This window comes from Suncus etruscus, chromosome 15 (genome assembly GCF_024139225.1).
Source record: "Suncus etruscus isolate mSunEtr1 chromosome 15, mSunEtr1.pri.cur, whole genome shotgun sequence".
Classification (NCBI taxonomy): Eukaryota; Metazoa; Chordata; class Mammalia; order Eulipotyphla; family Soricidae; genus Suncus; species Suncus etruscus.
This window is the reverse complement of record NC_064862.1, coordinates 87,761,638-87,783,574: the sequence shown is the minus strand read 5'-3', so window position 1 is coordinate 87,783,574 and position 21,937 is coordinate 87,761,638. Positions and strand designations below refer to the sequence as shown.

The 21,937-nt window shown below is 56.6% G+C and overlaps 1 protein-coding gene across 2 annotated transcripts; it reads right to left on the bottom strand.

Moving 5' to 3' along the window:
- Window positions 1-518: 518 nt before the first annotated feature.
- Window positions 519-21,611, bottom strand: SAFB2 (scaffold attachment factor B2). Of its 2 annotated transcripts, none has more exons than XM_049788046.1 (21): window positions 21,416-21,611; window positions 20,676-20,763; window positions 17,687-17,751; window positions 17,402-17,605; window positions 15,120-15,182; window positions 14,566-14,593; window positions 13,022-13,541; window positions 12,508-12,557; window positions 11,543-11,643; window positions 9,468-9,617; window positions 9,267-9,379; window positions 5,823-5,953; window positions 4,814-4,905; window positions 3,394-3,533; window positions 2,942-3,229; window positions 1,970-2,113; window positions 1,844-1,886; window positions 1,507-1,625; window positions 1,123-1,235; window positions 966-1,032; window positions 519-857 (listed from the first exon to the last, which is right to left on the bottom strand). In XM_049788046.1, the coding sequence occupies exons 1-21, from the start codon at window positions 21,593-21,595 to the stop codon at window positions 713-715; spliced, it is 2,844 nt and encodes a 947-aa protein (XP_049644003.1). In that variant the 5' UTR covers window positions 21,596-21,611; the 3' UTR covers window positions 519-712. The 2 variants fall into 2 exon arrangements, with proteins under 2 accessions (XP_049644003.1, XP_049644004.1); XM_049788047.1 differs by having other exon boundaries at window positions 1,507-1,622.
- Window positions 21,612-21,937: the final 326 nt, after the last annotated feature.

The following is a 21,937-nucleotide window of genomic DNA, read 5'->3' as shown; positions in this document are numbered from 1 at the left end:
GGTCTCCCCTGCCACCTACGATTTCTGGGCCCCTTTGGGATGGGCTGGCTTTCCTCTTCACCCGCTATGGGGACAACCAGAAGGTTCTAGATCCACAGGCTTATTGACAGGCTACTCAGGCCTCACCCAGTACAGTTGATGGGCCCCAGTGGGTAGTGCTGGGGAGGGGGGGACACTGGCAGAGTGTGGAATGAATGGGGGATCCTGCCTGCTGAGTGCTCTCCGTGGAGATAGTCCCAGGGGAGATCTCACTGAAACCTGTGTGGCTCATGTAGGCTGAGCAACTGTGGGATGGAAGTGGAGGGGCGTCATGGAGTTTCGCTGGACGTTGAGTCACACCCCCAAGCAGCAGGCTGCCCCACCACCCCACAGAATGGGTTAAGTGACTTGCCCCCGGTTCCCAAGAGGCTCCCTAGGCCCCTGTGGGGCACCTAGTTAGATCCCAGATGTCATTCTGAAACCCAGCCGGGGGGGGGGGGGGGGGGCTTGCCCCCACTGGTAGTCATGACATAGGCGTGTGAGAACCGTAAACGTTTATTAATGGAAAATGGAATGCCTGTTAACAGCCGTGTCTTAGAAGTGGCCGGAGAACATGTTTATTTAGAAAGAAGGTCAATTCACATCGTACTGCGCCACGCACAACGGCGGCGCCTGTTTCTGGAAAGCTCTGAGTCCGAAGTGCCCCTGCTGGCTCACATAGCTTGGGTGGGGCTTAGTAGCGACGGGTGAAGTGGGGGTATGGGTGAGGGTGTGGGCCTCGGCTGCCCCGGTCCTGGCCAGCCAGTCCTCCGCCTTCCGGGCCACCGCTGGGCACCACGGGGCCCTGCGAGTGCCCACCCTGAGCAAAGCCGCCGCGCCTGGAACAAAGGCGGTGCTTGGTCCCTACGCCCGGAGACCCCCGAGCCACTCAGGCCCCACCCGGCTTAGCTGATAGCAGCAGATAGGACACTGTGGTGCCGCCTTACCCTGACAGGCCACCACGGTTCGCTATGTGTCCAGGGCCCGCAGGCCCAGACATGCCCCTCTCACCGCCTGTAAGAGAAGCAGAGGTTGCTGTGGTCTTTCTGGGGCAGCCAGAACTTGGGGGACCCCACCCTTCTGGGAGTGCCACTGGTCTCTGACCTTGCCACCTGCCATGGTCACGGCCCGACGTGCCTGAGTCCAGAGCACCAGGCCAGGAGCGCTCCTGGTGCTCATCGAGCCTTTCCCTGTGGTCCGCCCATTCACGTGCACCCCTGAGCAAAGAAGCAGGGGCTGCACTGTCTGGGGTGCCCCGAAAGAGCCAACCCCAGGCACAGTTGCTGCACTTGCTCGGGCCAGGGGCCCCCACATGGCTCACGGTGGCCAACACAGAGCAGTAGCACAGAATGACCTTTGAACCCGGCTCCAGGAATGTCTGGGGTTCTGAGTCAGGTGGGCAGTGGGGGTCCTGTGGGGTCTGTGCTAATGGGCCCAGGCTTGATCATGCACTGAAGTCCCTCACAGAGTGATGGAAATAGGGCTCACCTGGGTGGATGGGGGGGCCCTCGGCCCTCGCTCATGCGCTTGTAGCCCCCCCAGGCATCCCGGGAGTCCCGGCTGTGGCGCTCAGGTCCCCCATGGCTGTGGCGGTCATCCGAGTACTGCTGGGAAGAACAGGGCAGGCGGCACTCAGCTTCCCCCGCTGTCAGCCCAGCACACCCAACCAGAGCCTGTCTGTGCCTCTGTCCACTCGAGCTGCATGAGGGTGCTGTAGGGTATTTGGGAGCATTCACGGAACCTGCACTGGCACTTATCATGAGAGGAAATGATAACCAAGCTGCAGCCCCAGATACAGGAGCTGGGATGATTGTGTGGCACTCACCTGCCCGTCTCGCTCGGGCATCATGGACCGCGAGCCTTCCCTTCTGCAAAAGCAGACAGACAGCGCGTATGACGTGGGCTGAGTGGGATGGGCACCCCAACATGCACACACCCCGGGAGCACGGACCTGTCAGCTGAGTGCTCCTGGTACTGGCCATGGTCGCGGTGGTCAAAGTCGTGGAAGTCGTGGTGGTTGGGCCGTGAGAAGCTGGGCCGGTACCGGTCCTCCATGGCCACGCGCTTGCTCTCCGGCCAGTAGGCATCATCGCGCCTAGATTGCGGTAGGAAAATGGGGCACTGTTCTCTTAGGGAGGAGGGGTGGAAGAAAGGAAAGGGGTGAAAGGGTGGGCAGCTCTCGGCAGGACCATGGGCAGTGTTCCAGGGACTCATTTCCAAATAATCCCATCGACTTTGTATTTTAATTTTGGGCCACACCTAGTGGTGGCTCAGTGGTTCCTCCTGTCTCTGTGCTCTCAAAAAATCCCTCCCGAGTGCCAGAAAGATAGCATGGAGGTAGGGCATTTGCCTTGCATGCAGAAGGACAACAGTTTGAATCCTGGCATCCCATATGGTCCCCTGGGCCTGCCAGGAGTGATTTCTGAGCATAGAGCCAAGAGTAACCCCTAAGCGCTGCCAGTGTGACCCCCCCCCCCCCAAAAAAAAAATCCCTCCTGACAAGCTCGGAAGATCCTGTAGGATGCTGGGAATTGAATCTGGGTCAGTCCCGGGTTGGCCACGTGCCAGGCAAATGCCCTACCCACTTATGCTATTGCTTTGGCCTCTCATTGCAGCTTTGATTAGATGGATCTGTGCCCCCAAACTGCCAGGAACCTCCCCAACCATATGCCAGGCTTAGGTGGAAGCTGCCAGGAGCCTTCGACAGGGCATCAAAGCCGCGGGGCACACGCGGCTGCCTCCAAGTCTTCACGAGTCCAAATTCTCCTGAGCCAGACTCCTGCCAGTGTCCATTAGGGCGCTGGGAGAGGTGGGAGCCCAAGCAACCTACTTTCCGAGCAGCCAGACTGGAAGCTAGCTCTTTCCCTGCAGCTAGGGCTGCTGTATGTCCGCCCACCTGCCCCAGAGTGGCTGTCGGGCATACCGCTCGTCGTAGCGCTCGTCATAGGGCCTGCGCACGGCTGGCCGCCGTTCCTGCTCGTAGCGCAGCTGCTCCTGCTGGCGCCGCAGCTCTTCGCGTTCGCGGTGGATGCGCTCCTGCTCCTTGCGCAGCTCACGCTCCACCCGCAGCCGCTCCCGCTGCAGTCGCTCGCGCTCGGCCCGCTCCTGCTCCAGCTGCTCGCGGTGCCACTCAAGCATCTCGCGCTCCCGCTGCAGCCGCGAGTTCTTCTTGCGCTCCAGCCGCAGCTCTAGTACCCACTGCTCGCGCTCCCTGCGGGCAGGTGGTCGGGACACTTGCCTGCACTGCCCCAGCTGCAAGGGTTGAGGGTCGGGGTGGCCACAGAAAGGCGGGGCCTGGAAACATGCTGGTGGGGTGGGGTGGCGGGTTCGGGGAAAGTGGTTATGGGGAATGCCCTGATCCAGCCACGGGCTTACCGCCGCCGCTCAGCCTCCCGAATGTCTCGCTCACGCTGCCGCTGGCGCTCCCGCTCACGCTGTTCCTTGATCTTGTCGAAGGACAGGATGTCCCTCTTCTCCTTGCTCCCTGACTTGCGGTCCCGACTCTGGGAACTCTGCTGAGTAAAGGGGGCCGGGCACCAACTGTTACCCAAGGACCCAAGGCGGCTGGCCCGGTGGGGGCCGCTGGCCTTGCACTTGCTCACCTGACCGCCATCCCCAGCACCCTGCAGCACCCCTCAGTCCCACCAGGAATGATCCTTGAATGCAGCCCTGAGCCCTGCTGGGCGTGGCCCCCAAATCAAAACCCCCTAAAAACTAAAGTCACAGGCGATGCAGAAGCAAAAGGGACGTAGAAGCCCCAAATATGCACACCTGGAACTGCCCACGGGACCCTAGCACCTTGGGATTGATCAGACCTAAGTCCTGCCTCTGGATCAGGAACTGAAGGTTGTGGGCATGACTCTGGCACTCCCCCTCCAGAGTTAGCCCCAGACTCAAGATAGCCCAGGCCACTCATGGGGCTGCCACCACAGCATCCTGTCCAAGGGCCTCCCAAGAGCTGGGGGCTTGGGGCCAGAGTGGCAGCACAGTGGTAGGGCATTTGCTTTGTATACGGCTGAACCAGGATGGATGCAGGTTCAATCCCTGGCATCCCATATGGTCCCAAATCAGGAAAGATTTGAGTCCAGAGCCAGGAGTAACCCCTGAGCGCTGGCGGGTGTGGGCCCCCCCCCCCCCAAAAAAAAAGAGATGGGGGCCTTGCAGGGGCCTACATGCCCTCCTGCTAACAGCATCAACCCCCAAGCTCCAGGGAAGGAAGGGGCTGGGGAGATGTCTTTGGAACAAGCTCGTGTAGGGAACACTCCTGAAAGGCAAAGCTGTATGCCAATGACACCAAACACTCTCCTCATTAACAAGAGGGGCAGCAGCGGAAGGGATACTTTCAGGATGGGGCGACAGAAATGGGATACACTGTGTCCAGGGCGCCATCTAGTGCCCAGCCCAGGAATGCAGCTCCTGGCAGGGTCTTGGCCCAGGGAACCAGGGCCTGGTTTTCTCTCTCCCTAGAGGACGAGCCTAGGGGCAAGTGTGTCCCTCTGCACGACAGCCACCATAGAGGGCACAGGGGGACTCGGAGTACCTTTGGAGTACTTCAAAGAAGTCACCCTTTTTATTATACTATTTTGGGGGTGGGCACGTGTGCACAGCCGGGGTACTCTGGGCTTACTCCTGGCCCTGCTCAGTGGTGGCTTATGGCAGTGCTTGGGAAGACTGTATGGGGTGCTGAGGAGCAAGGCAAGTGCATTACCACTCTTGTGCTTTCTTCCTTTCTCTCCAACTCCGAGAGGCCTAAGACCTTGTCCTCATGCCAGGCAGGTGCAAACACCAAACTTACTCTGTCTTTGGACCTGCTGGTGGTCTTCACGCTGATGACCGGCTCGCCTTTTGATTTGTCCATGACCACAGTCCGCTCCATTCCTCGGCTGCCTTCAGGAAGAAAGGCAGAGGCCGGTGAAGTTGGAAGTGGGGCCAAAGGGGGCAGAGCTCCAGGCCCTGCCCAGCTGCCCAGCCCGCCCACCTGCCTACCCACAGGGCTCTCTGGGGCCCTGGGCTGTGACTGCAGCAGGAGCACACAAAGGGTGTCCGTGTCTGTCATCAGTGCTCCCCACCCCCTCTGCCCTCGCTGGTCCCCTAGGCAGGCTCTCACCGAAGGCCTAATTACTGATTTAGAGAGATTTGCAGTACTTGAGGAACGTTCTGAAAACATGTTCCTCGGGAGACTGGCTGGTGAATTAGCCCAAATGCTTAAGCTGTAACACGCTGTACTGAATTCCAATGCTCCAGATGGCAGCTTTGGTTTCTTTCTTTTTTTTTTTTTGGGGGGGGGGGGGAGGAGGGAATAGGTGCAAGTGTTTTTTTTTTATCTTTTGTTGAGGGGCTTCCCCAGTGATGTGGAGGCACCCAAGGTTGGGCCTAGGACTAAGAGCCAGGCCTAAGGTCCAGCTCCTCTGTGAACCACACGCCCTGGCCCTTCCAGCTTAATTTCCAGCCCCAAAGCAATCTTAGTTATCTCAAACCACTCCTCAGGGACAGAGCCCGACAGGCGTGGGCAGGAGCAACAGCGCAGGGGCCTGGTGACGCCTGCAGAACAGCATCAGTTCTGGGCATATCAGAACTGGGCACAACACTCTGGCGAGCGTCGCTCTCGGTCCTGCCAAGCTGGGGAAAGCGCACACTGACTGTGGAGCCAGCAAGGAACATTACGCGCCCGGCTGGAAGCGTCCTGCAGAAGCAGTTTCATCCTGGGGGGCTGTTCCTCTAAGATAATAATACCTGAATACTGGCGGTGAGCACTAGGCCTTGGAAAGCCCCCCCTTGCCACATGAGCACTGAACACTCATCACCTGATTTAGTGATGCGGGCGCGGTTGGGGGACCCCTCTTTCAGCTCGTCTTCATCTTTTTCTTCCTTTTTAATGTCCTCAGGCTGCTTCTCCTCCCTCTTCTCCATCTTCTCCTCTTTCTTAATCACGGTCCTGGAGAAAAGCAAAATGAGACACGAGCCCCTCCAACCAACATGGATGTCTCCCTGGTCAGTTACAGGAGGCCATGGAGAGGATGCCTCAGAACTTGCCTCCCCCAATGCCCTGCACATCACTGGGACCCCCGGCAGCAGGGTGGATTCCTGGAAAAAACCCGCCTGGGCCAGCAAAAAACTCGAGGGCTGAAAGGCATATCTGAATCACTCCCCTGACCACTGTGAAAAGTGACTCCCAGGCCAAAACAGAAGGTACCCCAAATCCAATCAAGAAGAGGCCCCAAGCCAAGACAAAGGAGGCTACATGATCCCATGAGGGGCTGGGGATTGTATCCCCAATGCTCAACACACTGGACTGAGACAGACATGTGAGTGGAGAAGACACCAATGCTTAAACTTGTGGGAAAGCGGGGCCGGGCGGTGGCGCTGGAGGTAAGGTGCCTGCCTTGCCTGCGCTAGCCTAGGACGGACCGCGGTTCGATCCCCCGGCGTCCCATATGGTCCCCCAAGCCAGGAGCGACTTCTGAGCGCATAGCCAGGAGTAACCCCTGAGCGTCACAGGGTGTGGCCCAAAAACCAAAAAAAAAAAAAAAAAAAAAAAACTTGTGGGAAAGCAAAGACATTTTCGTTTTTGCTCCTGGCCCCCAACTGGCAGTGTACTCTGGGATGGAGCCCTGGCAGACTGTGGGCAATGCCAGACAGCGTCTTAGCTGCCAAATATATATATATATATATATTTTAATTTTTGGGCATACCCGGTAGTGCTCAGGGGCTACTCCTGGTTCTATACTTTGGCCCCAGCAGGCTCGGGGACCATATGGGATGCCGGGATTCAAACCACCGTCCTTCTGCATGCAAGGCAAACGCCTTACCTCCCTGCTATCTCTCCGGCCCCCATTCGTAGTTTTTGGCCCCCATGTTTTTGTTGTTGTTGTTGTTGTTTTTGGGACACACCCAGCAGCGCTCAGGGGTTACACTCAGAAATTGGCCCCGGCAGGCTAGGGGGACCATATGGGATGCCAGGATTTGAACCACCGACCTTCTGCATGAAAGGCAAACGCCTTACCTTCAATGCCATCTCTCAGGCCCTACCCCCCATGTTTCTTATTGATGTGGGGAGAGTAACCGTGGAGATCGGACACGAGCCTGTTCCCAGCAGAGATCAGAGTGGGGGGGGGGGGCGGACGGACGGACCCTGACAGTGTAGGCGCTGCCACGGGAACCTGGTCGGCAGATGTACAAGGGATTAAGCAGACCAAGCACGGGGTAGCCAGGAGAGGAGGTGAGCAAGAACTGTCTGAGCCTGGGCAGCAGAAGAGGAACAGAGGAGGTAGGGTGGGGATCAAGCACTCTCTGAGCCTGGGGCACTTTCACTAGAGTCCTGCTAGAAGTCAAGGCCATGCCCATTTGTCTCCCACACATCCCTTTTATTTAGTTTTGGGGCCACAATGGCAGTGCTTGGGAGGGAGAAGGGGCCACTCACAACAGCTGGGCCTTCTCTATCCTCTGCTCCTGTCCTTAAAAACTGACTGAATTACAAACTTGGAAAATGCACCACCAGGCCTTGGGTCCCAGAAGACCAAGCTGGGCTAAGATTTCAGTCCTGTCCTAGGGCTGCCACAAGGGGGCACCCCATTACCACTTCCCCTCAACACTGACCCCCAACAGAACCTCTGCACTAGGTAAGGAGGTGGGCAGGGATTCAGACACTGAGCGAAGGATGGGGCTGGCCACATACAGGACCATCCATGGGCACCTCGCCAGCTACTGAGGACAACCTCTAGAGATCCCAGAAACCATTCCACCGAGATATGAGACAGAAAGTGCTGTAGGGGGCCTGGAGAGATAGCACAGGGGCGTTTGCCTTGCAAGCAGCCGATCCAGGACCAAAAGTGGTTGGTTCGAATCCCGGTGTCCCATATGGTCCCCCGTGCCTGCCAGGAGCTATTTCTGAGCAGACAGCCAGGAGTAACCCCTGAGCAACACCGGGTGTGGCCCAAAAACAAAAACAAAACCAAAAAAAAAAAAAAGAAAGTGCTGTAGGAACAAACCTGCTAGCTTCAGAGCCACATATAGTCACAGGCTCAGGCCGGGCCTGGAGCCTCCTCATGCAAAACCTGGGCTCAGCCAAGGAACCCTCAGGAACTCTGGGGTTTGTTGTGGGTCCATTTGGCGATGCTCAAGGGCTACTCCTGGCTCTTGGTTCAAGGATCACTCTTTGGGGGACCCTATGAGGCCTGGGGATTAAGGCCAGGTGGTGTAATGAGAGTGCAAGAAAAGCACTGTACCTGCTTGTACCTTCTCTTCAGGTCCTGAACAAAGCTGACAGCCCAGCCTCCTAGGGAAGTTCTGGGGGAAACCCTGTTGAACTCTGCTCGGCCTAGCAGCCCCAGGAGGGCCTGTACAGGCCACAGATCCTTCACAGAATCCTGTAGGAGCTGAGGGAGCCAGCCCACAACTAGCATCGTGGTGGACGAAAGCCTGTTCATTCCACAACCCTCACAGAAACAGGACCAAAAGGCACCACCAGAGTAGAAAAACCAGGACACCAAACAGTTCCCCTTCTGAGAACACTATGTAGTAGCAAAAGGCACCACCAGAGTAGAAAAACTAGGACACCAAACAGTTCCCCTTCTGAGAACACTATGTAGTAGTAGGGCCTGGACCAAGTTACGGCAAGTGCTTTAACCCATGACTCGCTCTGACCCACAAGGGCCTTACAGACAAAAACAAACTCAGTCATGGTGGCAACATACAGTCTGTGACTTGTTCCAGCAAGAAGGGATACATACAGGCTGGCACACCTGCACACTCCTGATCTCTCTGGCAATACCACCGCCACCTGCTTGACAGGCCTGCGCCAACTTCTTGATTCAAGATGCCACCTGTTACACAGGGCACAGGTACCCCATGAACAACCACCACACAATAAGCCTGAGAGGTGACACCTCGCATCTCTGGGTGCTGGAGATGACACCCCACTGGGCTGCCTCCCTGGCCCTGGATATCCAGAAGCCGCTCAAGATTCTCCAGTCTGCCTTGCATGTGGGGGTCTCCCCCATAGGCTGGCATCGGGGAACCGTGTGGTGCTGGGGAGCAAACCTGGGGTCCCTACACGCAGAGCCTGTGCTCCAGCCCTTCATACTACCTCCCTGCCCTACTGCACTGTGTTCTTTTCTCAAGGGGGGCCGGGGACAGATCAGAAGCACACAGGCGAGCACACTAACCCCAAAAGGTCTGTCCCATGCCCCCCTCCCGAGCCCTCCACTCCTAAGATCCAGGACAGGGAAGGGTTCCCAGAAGTGCATTACTTTTCCACTTTGACCTCCACTGGGTGATGCCTGTCAGCACTAGACACCTTCTCCTTCTTCACCTCACACTCCTTCCTGTCGGCCAGCTTCTTCCCCACAGGCTCGTTTTTGGCCTGCAAAGGCACCAGAGGGAAGCGGGTCAGGTCAGGTCGGGTCCGGTTGGGTCAGGTCAGGCTGGGTCAGGGCCTGCCGCTCACCCACCTTCTCCACGGAGATCATTCTTCCATGCAACTCTGTTCTGTGCAAATGGCTGATGCACTTGGTGGCCTCCTCGGAGGTGGACATGGTAACAAATCCATAGCATCGAGCCCCTGGACTGCGGGCATTAGTCACCACTTTGGCCCCGACAACCTTCAAGAGAAAGAGCACCAGGTTCAGGACCATCCGCCCCATCAGCCCTGTAGATGCCCAGGAATGGGCAGCACCGTTGCCACCAGCCTTGAGCTTTGGGGAGCTGTTTGGTGCCCCTACTTGGTCAGGCAGCGGATCGAGTGCATCTGGCTCCAAAACAACAGCTACTGCTGGGGATGGTCAAGTGGAGGACCTAACCATAGAGTGCTCGGCCAGGAGAGATAGCACAGCGACGTTTGCCTTGCAAGCAGCCGATCCAGGACCAAAGGTGGTTGGTTCGAATCCCGGTGTCCCATATGGTCCCCCATGCCTGCCAGGAGCTATTTCTGAGCAGACAGCCAGGAGTAACCCCTGAGCAATGCCGGGTGTGGCCCAAAAACCAAAAAAAAAAAAAAAAAAAAAAAAAAGAGTGCTCGGCCACCTGCCTCGCATGCGGCTGACCCGGGTTCCATTGCTGATGCTGCACACATGCAAGAGCAGCCCTAAGCACAGCAGGTGTGCCCCCCCCCCCCAACACTAAACTAAGAACCCAACGTTCTTCCCCTGAACACCACGACTCCAAGTGAGCCCACTGGTTCAGTGAAGCTAGGAGCGAGTGATAGGATGGAGCCTGGATGTCAGCTCAGCCTCCTCCAGCCCCATGAGAGTGGGGAAAAGGGGGTGATCCTGGCTGGCTCACAGGCAAGTGGAGGAACCCCAGTCCGAAGCGAGAACCAGGCTGAGGGGCTGCTCAAAGGGCTGAGACAGACTTCAGACACTGCAGTCACCCTAGCCTCCCCCAGGGTCTGACTTCCCCAGCACGAGCATGCCCTTTCCCCAGAACGAGCCTAAGACTGAAGGGCAGGCCACACCTAGCATGGGGTATCAGCTGAGTTCTGGGTCCAACCTCAGGGTCCCCTAGAACACTCCCTTGACCTGATGTCAAGAAGTTGAGCAAACTCAGGAGGAGCCAGTACCCTAGGGAGTTCCTGACAAGCTTGGGGCCACAGAGGGCAAGTGGATGGACCAGCATGGTAAGGGCAAGTCCCAGGGTTGGGCACCCATGTACGACTGATCTAGCAAGCCAGTGGGAGCCCCCTACTCTAGGGAAGAAAGTCAGGGGAGCTGGGGATGTAATGAGCAGACAGGCAAGTGAGTGAAGGTGGAAGGGGTCAGTGGGCAGATGCTGAAGGCAGAGTAGGGGCCTGGTTAGGATGCTGTAGGGAGTGGGGGCATCTAATAAAGATGACAGCAGACAAGGCTTAGAGGAGTGATGGGGTGGCCAGAATCTGAGGGTGCTGATACTCTGCTGCAGGCAGTGGTGGGGACAGGCAGAGGCAGTGCAGCCGATCTGCAGAAGGTCCGGGACTCTGCAAGAAGCACCAAGATGTGGGACCCTGGCACCCTAAAGAATGAGCTCTCCAAACTGGGGTCAATGACACAGAACTGACTCCCTAGGTCCTGCACTGTAAGAGAATTGGAGGATGAGGGGCCACATGTGGAGGGAGCTCAGATTCACCAAAGGAAAGTGAGGAATGGGGCCAGGGGTGAGGAATGGAGTAGTTTGCTTAGAGGGGGGGTTGGGGCTATATCCAGCAGGAGACCCCGTCAGCCACAACCAGGTTTTCGGGGAGGCTCCCAGTAGAGCACAGCAGTCTTGAGCCACACATAGCCCAGCTCAGCTTCTGATGCAAAGAAGAGTTAGAGGGAACCAGAAACCCAGACTTGGCCTGGCCCAGCAATGCAGGTACTTAACAAACATCAGGTTCAGGGCTTTCTCCTGGCTCCCTGGGGGGACTTTACACGCCACCCAGTCCGGCTGCACACGGGGCAAGTGCCTTACCCGCTGCCCACTGTCAGCTTCTTTTGCTCTACCCAGAAAATCCCACTAGGGAAACAAGCACAGTCCGAAGGGAGCTGCCCGGGAGGAGGGTTGGTGAGCCCACCTTTCCGTATTTGCTGAAAAGGTTCTTCAGATCCGTGGCTCGTGTGGTGGATGACAATCCGCTGACCCACAGATTCCGGCTTGAACTACTGCTTGTGCGGCCTGTGGGGTGGGAAAAACATAGTCACAGGGAGCAGGGGGCTTCAGACCAACTGATGCCCCTGCAGCCCTTGGGGGTAGCAGGGTGCCCCTTTCCAGGCTCAGTTCTCAGCCAAGAGAGCAGCCTCTCCCACTGGGCACTACACAGGCATCCAAGGACCGCAATGCGCTGTCCTGGGGCAAGCCCGGGTTCTGGAGACCAGGAACTCAGCACACGGGAACTGGGCAGCCCTAACTCTTGACCACACTTGAGCATCCTTTCCTGGGGCGACTTCCTCTCACCCTTAACTTTTCTTAGAGGACAGGGAATGGTTTAGTGCACAAGTTGGGGTGCGGGACCCTATACAGTGCTTGGGATCAAACCCAAGCCAGCTTCGTTCAGGTAAAGTGCCTTCCTCAGCCACTATCTCTTACTGGCCTGTAATTTTTTCGGGGAACTGGTTTTTGGGTCACCACCAGCAGTGCCCAGGAGTTCATACAAGGCAAGCACCTTACTTGCTGTACCTGTTCAAGGACTCTATAATTAATAATTATAACGGGCCCATCTATTTCTTTGGGTTTTCAGGCCACACCCAGCAGTGCTCAGGGCTTACTCCTAGCAGTCTCGGGGACCATATGGGATGCCAGGGATCAAACCTGGGTGGGCCGCATGCAAAGGCAAGCGCCTCCCTGCTGTGCTATCACACTGGTGGTCCTCTCTCACTGAGCCTCAGGAAAGGGTCTTACTAACAAAAAAACGAACCTGTCCTACGAGACCCAAACCACTATGGTCAGGCTTTCAGTAAGGAAACAAACAGAACTCGGGCTCCTCCCTCCCTCCAAAAAGGGGCCCCCCGGGGCTCCCTGGCACTTAAGTTAAAGTCATACCTTTTTCATCTTTAATGATTGGCTTTATATCTTTTTCTTCCTTAAAAGAGCTAGAGACAAAAGTTAATATTATTCAAACTGGGAATACACAGAGTGACTAGTACTATGTTCAAAGACTGACATGTGCTAACACTGAATATCTACCAGAAAAAAAAAATTAGCCTGAGATACAAATTTAGTGGACACCTCTGCAAGCCGATATTGAACATCTGAGCCCACAATGGACAATGTCAGATTCATAAACGGCAATTCGATTTAGCTGAGGGGACACTTATCGATTTAGGAACACAACCAGTTGGTTTGGTTAAGAGCAAGGAATCAAATCACCCCTTAAAAAATTAAACAAACATATACATACATACACAGAGAAATAAAACATTCATTCCTTAGCAGTAAAACTACAATCTCCCGAGGCTGGCGGGCCAATTTTGCCGAAAACAAACAGCTTATGCGTGTCATTAACCGACCCATGAAAAGGAGATAGCGTTTGGTCTAGAACTGAGAAGAGACAAACCTCGTGTTCGGCTCAGCGCCCTCACTGGCTGAGGACTCTTTAGCAGCCGGAGGGCCTTCATTACAAGCGTCAAAAGCAAACTTCTTCACGTCTTCTTTGCTATCTCTGGGCTCTGGGCTTGAGGCTTCCCGGGCCGCTTCTGCCGCCGCCTCGCTAGAGGCCTCCGCGGGCTCTGAGGCTTTACTACTCTGGGCCTCAACTGGCTTCTCTAGCCCTAGCGCAGGCTCACAGTCCGGGCTGTCGCCTCCGCCTTCGCCTGTCTCCACGGGCTCCCTTTTCACTACCGCTAACAGGGTGTCTGCCTTGCTCCACTGAGCGTGTGCCGGGGACTCGCTGGCCACATCTAAGTCACCCTCCTCCGGATGGCCGCTGCCAAAAAGGTCCTCTTCCTCCGCCAGCTTTCTGTCTGGCCCCATGCTACTCGTGTCCTGCGCCAATGGCGGCTCCAGCTCGAAACCTTCTTCTTTTACTGGCTCAGATTTACAAGTTTCCCCCAAAATGCCGAGTATTTTCTCATTTTCTACGGATTTAACAGGAATAGAATGGCACAAGGTTTAATGACCAGGGAAAATCAAGCAATCACAAGTGCGTCTCGGGCACGGCTGCCCGCTCATTGCCTGCCACCCAGAGAACGGCTAGCTACACAGAGATTGGAAAACCCACGGACAGGCTCTCACTAGACACTCCCTGCTACGTGCAATGGAAATTGGTCCCCCTAACCCCAGATTCCCACCCCACAACCCTGTGGCTGCTTTGGACATGTCTTCGCGGCATTTGCCTTCCAGGCCGCGTCTTCAGTTCTCTTGTTTCCCAAGGTTCAAGATGCGGATAGAAGCCAATGCCCGCACTGGGCGGTGAGAGCCACTTCCCAAGGGCCTTGATTGGCGTCTGACCTGACCAGTCCAACGTGGCATCCAGAAGCTCTTCCGCCGGTGGGACGGGAGGCGCATTCCGGAGGGGGGACGTCGAGAGGTGGGACCCACGGTCCCCAGAAATGCTTGTTTCCTCTCCAGTTGTCCAGATACTTCTTGGGGGTATGGGGGGGTGCTACGGGCCCTGACAAGCCACCATCTCTTGCCTGTGCAGCCTGCAGTCAACTAGCTGGAGACACCTGTTCATGTGCAGAAACACAAGCGAGCAAGTGTGGACGTGGGGTGGGGTGGGGCGGGGAATGGCCCCCTCTCCATGGGCAGAGGCGCAGCCTGAGCCTATCTGCTTCCCCTCACCCTGCACAATGCACTTGCGCAGAGCTGGGGTTATGAAAGGGTTTCCAATCTCTGATCCTAGTACCATCTGGACTGTCCAGCAGCGAAATCACTTATGAGATCATAACACAGCTTACTTAGGAGAGAGAGGGAGAGAAGGAGAGGGAGAGAGAGAGGGAGAGAGAGAGGGAGAGGGAAACAGAGAGAGAGGGAGAGAGAAAAAGAGAGAGAGCGCGCAAGCGAGAAGCCATAGGGGGTGAGGAAAGGATGGAGAGAAACAGGAATAATAAAGAGCCAGAAAAGGTCCAAACCATATTGTTGCATTTCTCTGGTCAGTACCTGGCTCCAATAGAGGTTCTTCAATGTCCTAGTTAGAAACAAAAACAACAAAACACAAGAAAATCCACAGACAGCACGTGGGAAGACCCGGCGACCGTCCCCAGCTGACACACACCCAATGCTTGGACTACTGAGTCTCATGCCCAGTAACTCAGCGGAGACTGGTGCGGTTCAAAGACAGCTTGCACCCGCTGGGTGGGCAGATCGGTTTCTGGCCCACTACATGGAGTATGTCTGGTCTCAGTAGCTGGGGTGGGGTGGAGCCCGTCTAAGATGCCCACGCATCTCCTGAGCGAGTCAGGTCCCAGTGCCACCAGCACCAGACAAGCACACATGCAGGCACCAGGAACAGCAGGTGCTCGACCAGCTCACAGCCGGACCATGGCTACCAGGCACAAGCCGGATCATCGGGACACCACTACACAGGGAAGGGGAAACCGTTTCTCCAAAACCAACTGCAGACCCAGCCACGCAGTCAGTGTCTCTCGGGGGAACAGCATGGGGAGGAAGACTCAGGCCCAGTGCCAGCAGTGCGCCAACAAACAGGGACTTACCGAAGATACCTTGAAGTCCATCGACGAAGCGTCCAAAGTGTTCTCGAAGTTCTCTCCGTCCACCTGCAAGACGAGTCGAAGGGTCAGCGGAGTTGCCGGCACCAGGAGTGTCCTGGGTGGCACCCCGTCTCCTCTTCCTGGGGTTCTCAGTGAGCCCCTCGCCCCAGACCTGCCCGTCTGACGGGGGTTGCTTCACCGGAAGCAGACAGATGGGTGAAGCGTGCTCTGCTCCACCATTGTCAGAAATACCCCAAGCACAAGTCCTAGTAGCAGCATGCTACTGCCTGTCTTGAGGGCACTCTCCCCGTTAGGAACTCCCTACTTTGCACTGTTAATCCAAGTTAACACTAACCCACTAGCCCGTGGGGTGAGGGTGGGGTAGGGGTACAGGCCTGTGCAATCTCTCATACCCAGCGGGGCTCAGTGCCTACTTGCCCCTGGCAGTGCTCATTCCGGGCCCGGTAGGTGCTACCAGGGACAGCTGCAAGCAGGGCAAGTGTTGGCTTGTCTGGGGTGGGGTGGGGCGGTGACTCCCGACCAGCAGTGCCCAGGGGTACAGTGTGGGGCCGGGGGTGACGCCAGGCTGGTGCCAGGAAGCACCCTCAACCCTGTAATATATCTCTGGCCCTATGGGCCTGTTCCTATCTTTGTTTAGGTTTTGAGGTGAGAACCATTGGTGTTCCTTGGGAGCCACTACTGGTGCTGTGCTGGGGCAGGGGAACCATGCAACAGTGCTGGGGGTCAAAACCAGATCTCTGACACAGAAACAACAAACTACCTCTAGTCAGCTTCTGCTGAGCTGTTTTACTGCCCCTAGGGTCTAGTTTTTCCAACTGAGGTACCAAAATTTATCTTTCCCAGTGGTTCCTTCTCTTTCTGGATCTGCTTCTCTGGAAATAATGCCCATGGAAAGCACGAGTCGGCCATGAAGTTGCTCAATAGTTTCTTTTTTTTTTTTTTGGGGGGGGGGGAGTTTGTGGGCCACTATTAGCTCTACGCTCAAGCGCTGGTGATCACATTCAACTCGAACCTGACCTGTTGCCTGCCAAGACTGCTCAATGCCTTGAACTGCCCCAGCCCTCACTTCTGGGATTGCCCTTTAACAACTGATGTTTCGGGCCCTGGGAGTTCCCTGAACCAGATCAGAGCTGGCTGCATGCTGGGGGACCAGTTTCAATCTGGAAAACGCATGGCAAGGTCCCCACCGCACCACCAGGAATGAACCTCTCAGCACAGAATTGGGAGTAGGTATGACTAAACTAGAGCACAAGGCAAACAAGGGCTTTGCTTTCTGTTCCAGGAAGGCACCTTGCTCAGCTCAGCTCCATAAGGGCTTCACAAAGTCACCACTGGCCTAAAATGGCTCAACCATAGCAAATCCAGAAATCTCAAACTTTCATCAGGGGCCAGAGCAATAGGAAAATGGGGAGGATGCTTGCCTTGCATGCGGGTGGCCAGGGATCGATTCCCGACATCCCACTGGTCCCCATATCCCACCAGGAGTGATTCCTATGTGGGAGACAGTAGCCCCTGATCATCACTGGGGTGTGGCCCCAAAAGACAAAAACTCAGCTAAAACAAGACATCCATCAAGTCTAAGACAGCCACCAAAGAAGGATCTACTGCAAAATCGAGCGTTCTAGAGGTAGCGTGAGGTCTAAGGCGCTTGCCCTGCATGGTCCCCTGAGCAGGACTGGGAGTAGCTCTCAAAGCACCATGAGGTGTGGCCTAATTCCACCCCTCAATGAAATGAGGACAAGAGGCAGAGCAAACTGGGGGTGGTTAGGAATGACAGGCGTGGCCTCCACTGTACACCTACAATGCACACCAGGTTGACGGTGCCTCTCAAACAAGGGTGGGCATGGCAGGGGTCTGCCGTGTATGCACGTGAGACATTTGCCACCCGAATCAGGACTGGCCCGGCTCCCCAGGCCCTCCACTCTCAGCTGCAATCATTGGGCCCATGACAGAACCCACTGCCTTTCAGTGTTGAGGGCCTACCCCACCTCAGGGACTTACCTGCTCACTGCACCATCTCTCTCACTCCTGCTGAGCCTCTATTTACTTATTTTTATTATTATTTATTATTCCTTATTATTACTCTATTTATTTTGGGGACACACCTGGTACCACCTGGGGGACCCAATTTGGGCTCAGGGTAGAACTGGGGTGAGGTCTCTCCATTCTCTCTCTCAGCCCTGACTGGGTGCTCCTGAAAGGAGAATGGGTGTGTGCCCTGCCTCATGGTTAACCGGGCCCCAGCCCGGGTCCAAGTTACCTACAGCATTCTCCGTGAGCTGGGTGGGAAGCTCCCTGAGCTGCGCGGCCATGAACTCTTTGCTGTCGCACAGGGAGCCAAGGATACTGTCTGTGCCATCCTCCCCGAAGTCGGGTGCACTGCTGTTCTCTACGTCCGTCTCCTCCAGCACGCTCACGTCCATCATGTCGAGGCCCTGAAGGCTCTCCAGGCCTGTGTCCATGTCCTCCTGTGTTAGGAAGGAGCTGTGCCAGCTACCAGGCTCAGTAACACCCAGGCTGGCGGCCACTGGCTCCAGGAGGCCACATACCTGCCCGTCTCTGGAGTCTTCTTCCAGGCCGTTATCTTCTGTGCCTTCTTCCTCTGTCTTGGGGCCTAATTGTAGAAGAATCATGCCATCAGCTCATGAATAGGTTCTAGTGGTCTTATCATTCGCCTCGGCACAATGACAGATAACAACAGCGGGGGTGTGTGGGCTCTGTAACTGGGCCATGAAAATGATGTGACCTTGTTCTTTTAGCATCTGATTTGTTTTGTCTGGGGGCTGGAGCAATAACACAGCGAGAAAGGCAAAATTGCCTAGCATGCAGATGTCCCAGGTTCGATTCCCTGGCATCCTATATGGACCCGAGACTGCCAGGAGTGATTTCTGATTGCAGAGCCAGGAGGAACCTGTGTACCGCAGGGTGTGGCCCCCAAATAATAAAAAAAACAAGATTCAAAGTTACAAAAATAATTCGTTTTCTCTCAAGTGGACCCTGAAAATAACCTAGAGGCAGCTGAAGAGCTCAAAATCACATCACTGTATAGCAAGTAAGTCTCCAGAAAAAAATAAGTGGTGGCCAACTAGAAAGGGTGCTGGCCTTCCACATGGCTGACCCAGGCTCAATTCCCAGCACCCTGTCAAGTCTCCCCGAGCCCACCAGGAGCACTTCTAGAATGTAGAGACAAGACTAAAACCTGAGCACCACCAAGTCTGGTCCCCAATCCAACTAAATAAATAAGCAAAGGAGAGTGGGGAGAGAGACGGGTCACTGCACGCAGGGCTCCTTCACCAGCCAGAGGCCCAGCTGAATCCCAGCTCCAGAGTTCCCAGGCAGAGTCCGGAGTGAGCCCTGAGCATGTTCAGCCGGCCCCTGACAGGGACAGAGGTAATGGGAGGCTGGGGAGCTGTTCAAATAGGTGGAACAGCTGCTTTATGCCACGGAGGCGTAGGTTTGGTTCTTTGTAAGCTAGAAACCCCCAGCATTCTTAGGAGTGATCTCTAAGCACTGTTGGGTGGGCCCCAAACTGTCAAGGCTGGAGGCATTTACTTCTCAGGCGTCCAAAACCAGGATTTGTGAGTTGAAGACAGGAACCTCAATTCCTCTATGTGGAAGGCCTATCTCGAGGCTCCTGTGCCCTGAGCTTTCCTGACTTTAAGTTGCCAGCACTTAACGCTGAGCAGCGAACGACAGCAAAGCCTTTGAGGCAGCTCCTGCCTTGAGGTGGGTTCGATTCCTGGCACCAAACAAACAAACACACAAAAATCAAACTGAATTCTCGCACAACCAGACTCCAAAGGCCATATGCACAATATGTGCCTGAACTCCCCAGCTGCCAGTTACAGGAAAGCCAGAAGAGGGGAGACAAGACCAAAGGGAACGGTCAACAGTTCTTTGTTTTCCAAGCAGCCTGGATCCAGACCTTTCCTGAGGATGGAGGCCCTCTGCCACATACTGTCAAAAAAACAAGGAGATGGGGCAAGTGGCTCCTAGAATGTACGAAATGACAAGGATAGCAGGTTCCCAAGACTTAAGAGTCACAGGCTTCCAAAAATAACACCAAGCGAATCTCAGAAAGAACGGGACAACAGGGCCAGGGCACTGGTTTTGTGCAGGAGGCTAGGGTTTGATCCTGGACCCCGTGGGGTCCCCTGAGCAGTGCCAGTCTGAGCCCAAAACAACGGTATTCTTTCTCTTCCTCACATACGTACATCCATAAACACGTGCACAAAACCCTTGACTCCTCAAGCGCAGTGAACCAAGTGACAACCCAACAGGTCATAAACTGCACAGTTGTGCAGCAAAAGCAAGTTCAAGATAGATGCTCTAGGGGGGCTGGGGTAAGCAGGGGGCGGCATCAGTTAGTGCTGACAGCCACCCTTGAAAGATAGCGGGTACTCTACTGCTATGCCACGCACGATTTACAAAGATAAATTCCATACCCTGGGAGGATGTGTCGCAATTTTTAAAAAATCCTCACAGTGGCTGAGGTCAGGGTGACAGTGTACATGGCAACCTGGCAGCACATGGCTCCCCCAGGCACTTCCACCACATACTGAACTCAGAATCCTGGGCAATCCAGGGAGGCTCAAGCCCACGGTGTGTGTGTGTGTGGGGTCTTGACAACAGAGGGCTGGAGTCTAGGCTGCTCTACAGTGGGGTGGGAAGGGGTGGTGGGTGGTGGTTTGGGTTTCAAGGCCGCTTCTTTGGGGGGGGGGGGAGGAAAGGAGCCAAGTCATTGCATCAGGGTGCCCAGAACCGGGAGCAGTCAGTGGGGATCCCAGAGCTGTCCTGAGTATTTCCTGCAGACAAGAGCCAACACACTGGGACAGGAGAGGAGGCTCAGAGATCTGGGTGCCTGCCCAGTATATGAGGTGCCTGGGCTCCATACCTGGTGGTGCCCAGGGGTTACTCCTGGCTTTCGCTCAGAAATTGCTCCTGTCTTGGGGGATCCTATAGGATGCTGGGGCTCAAACCCAGGTTGGCCCCGGTCAGCTACATGCAAGGCAAATGCCCTATCGCTGTGCTATTGCTCTGTCCCCAGCTGAACAACTTTTAATGCTGCAGAGCATCTAACCTGCTGGGTCTGGGTCAGAGGCCAGAAATGCCACTTCCAGCCAAGGATTTGCCTTCCACACCCGAACATATCACCTCAGGGCTGAAGAGAGAGAGGCCTGCAGGTGCCCTAACAATTTTCCTCCCGCAGAAACAGTGGTCCTCTGTGTGTCTGCTTTTTTTATTTAATTTAGTTTTGGGTCAAAATTAGCAATGTTTAGGATTGCTCCCAGTCTGCTTTCAGGGGTCTCATCTTTGTGTTCAGAGATGTACCTCTCCTGGCTCTGGGCTGAGGGATATAGGTCCTGGATATACTCAGGGGACCACAGAGGGTGTCAGGGCTCAAACATTGGGTCGGAGGACAGGGTGAGAGAACAAGGTTCTCCCCAAACCCAAGACCCACGGCACGACCTATGTAAAGTGAAGGCAGGTAAACCCGTCCCCATCCATCGGGAAAGGGAAGGGGCCGGCGGGTGGTACCTTTCACACATCTCTTGGTCATCCTCCTGCCCGACACTTCCAAGGCGATTCCCATGTCATCCGGATCCAGCCCTTCTTCCTTCAGCGCCTGGGCAGGGCGGGGAGAGGTTGAGGTCAGTGCCTGAGTGACTGATTGATGCCCAGGGGCAGCACCCGCGCTGTGCTCTGCGAGGACCCCAGCTCCACGGGGCAGGGGACAGTCACACATATATATATATATACACACACACAAAGGCTCCCTCTTTGGGGGGGGGGCACGGGTAGATCCCATCCCCATTCCTGGAGGTCTTGAAACCCAGGATGTGGGGGATCCCTCTGGGGCCCAGCAGTTGTCATCGGGGCCGGAGACCCGGAGACCCGGGTTGGCAGCGGGTGCTGCCAACAGGCTCCCCAAAGCAGAGGAGGGGAGCCCGGGAACTGGTGTGCCTGGGACTATGTGCGTGTCTGCTCGTGTGTCTATGTGCAAAGGGGGTTAGGGGGGTCCCCCTCCGTGTCTCCCCGTCTGGAGCGGTGGCGGGAGAGGAAAGGCAGGCAGGCAAGCCTGGAGGGGGGTTCCGGGGGCCGGTCCAGCCCAGGCCGGGGGCGGGGCCCGTGTGCAGAGTTCTGGGGTCGCTTTTCGGGGCGGTCCCCCGACTCCGAGGCGACGCTCGGCAAGGTCACCGCGGGCGTCCCGGGCCGGGGCGCGGGTCCCCCCGGGGTGCGAGCGGCGGGGAGGGCGGCCCGGGACGGCGGCACGGCACCTTCCGCAGGCGCTCGAGGAGGACGCTCTTGTTGCCGCCCGCGTCCAGGTTGCGCTTCTTGAGCTCGGCCCGCAGGTCGATCACCCGCAGGTCGCTGAGGCGCCGCGTGCCGGGCTCGGGGGCGCCGGGGCTGAGGGCGGCCGCGTCGCCGGGCGCCGCCGCCGCCGCCGCCTCCGCCATGCCGGGCCGCCCGCGCCGCCGCTCGCTCGGGCTGCCGCTGCCCCCCGGCGCCGGCGGCCGCTGGAGCGGGTCTCGCACAAAATGGCGTCGCCGGGCAGCAGCGCGCAGGCGCGGCGCCCGCCCCGCCCACCCGTCGCCGCGGCGGCTTCCGCTCGCGCATGCGCGCGCCCCCGCCGCCAACCGCCGCCGCCGCCAACGGGAGGCCCTCGCGCGCCTGCGCGGGCGCCTGCGCAGACACGGCGGCCGGCGGCGGGCGCGCCTGCGCGGTGGGGCGCGGGGGGGGGGGCGGCCCGAGCGGTTCCCTCGCCGCGGCGCCATTTTGTGCGACCCGTCGCCTCCGGA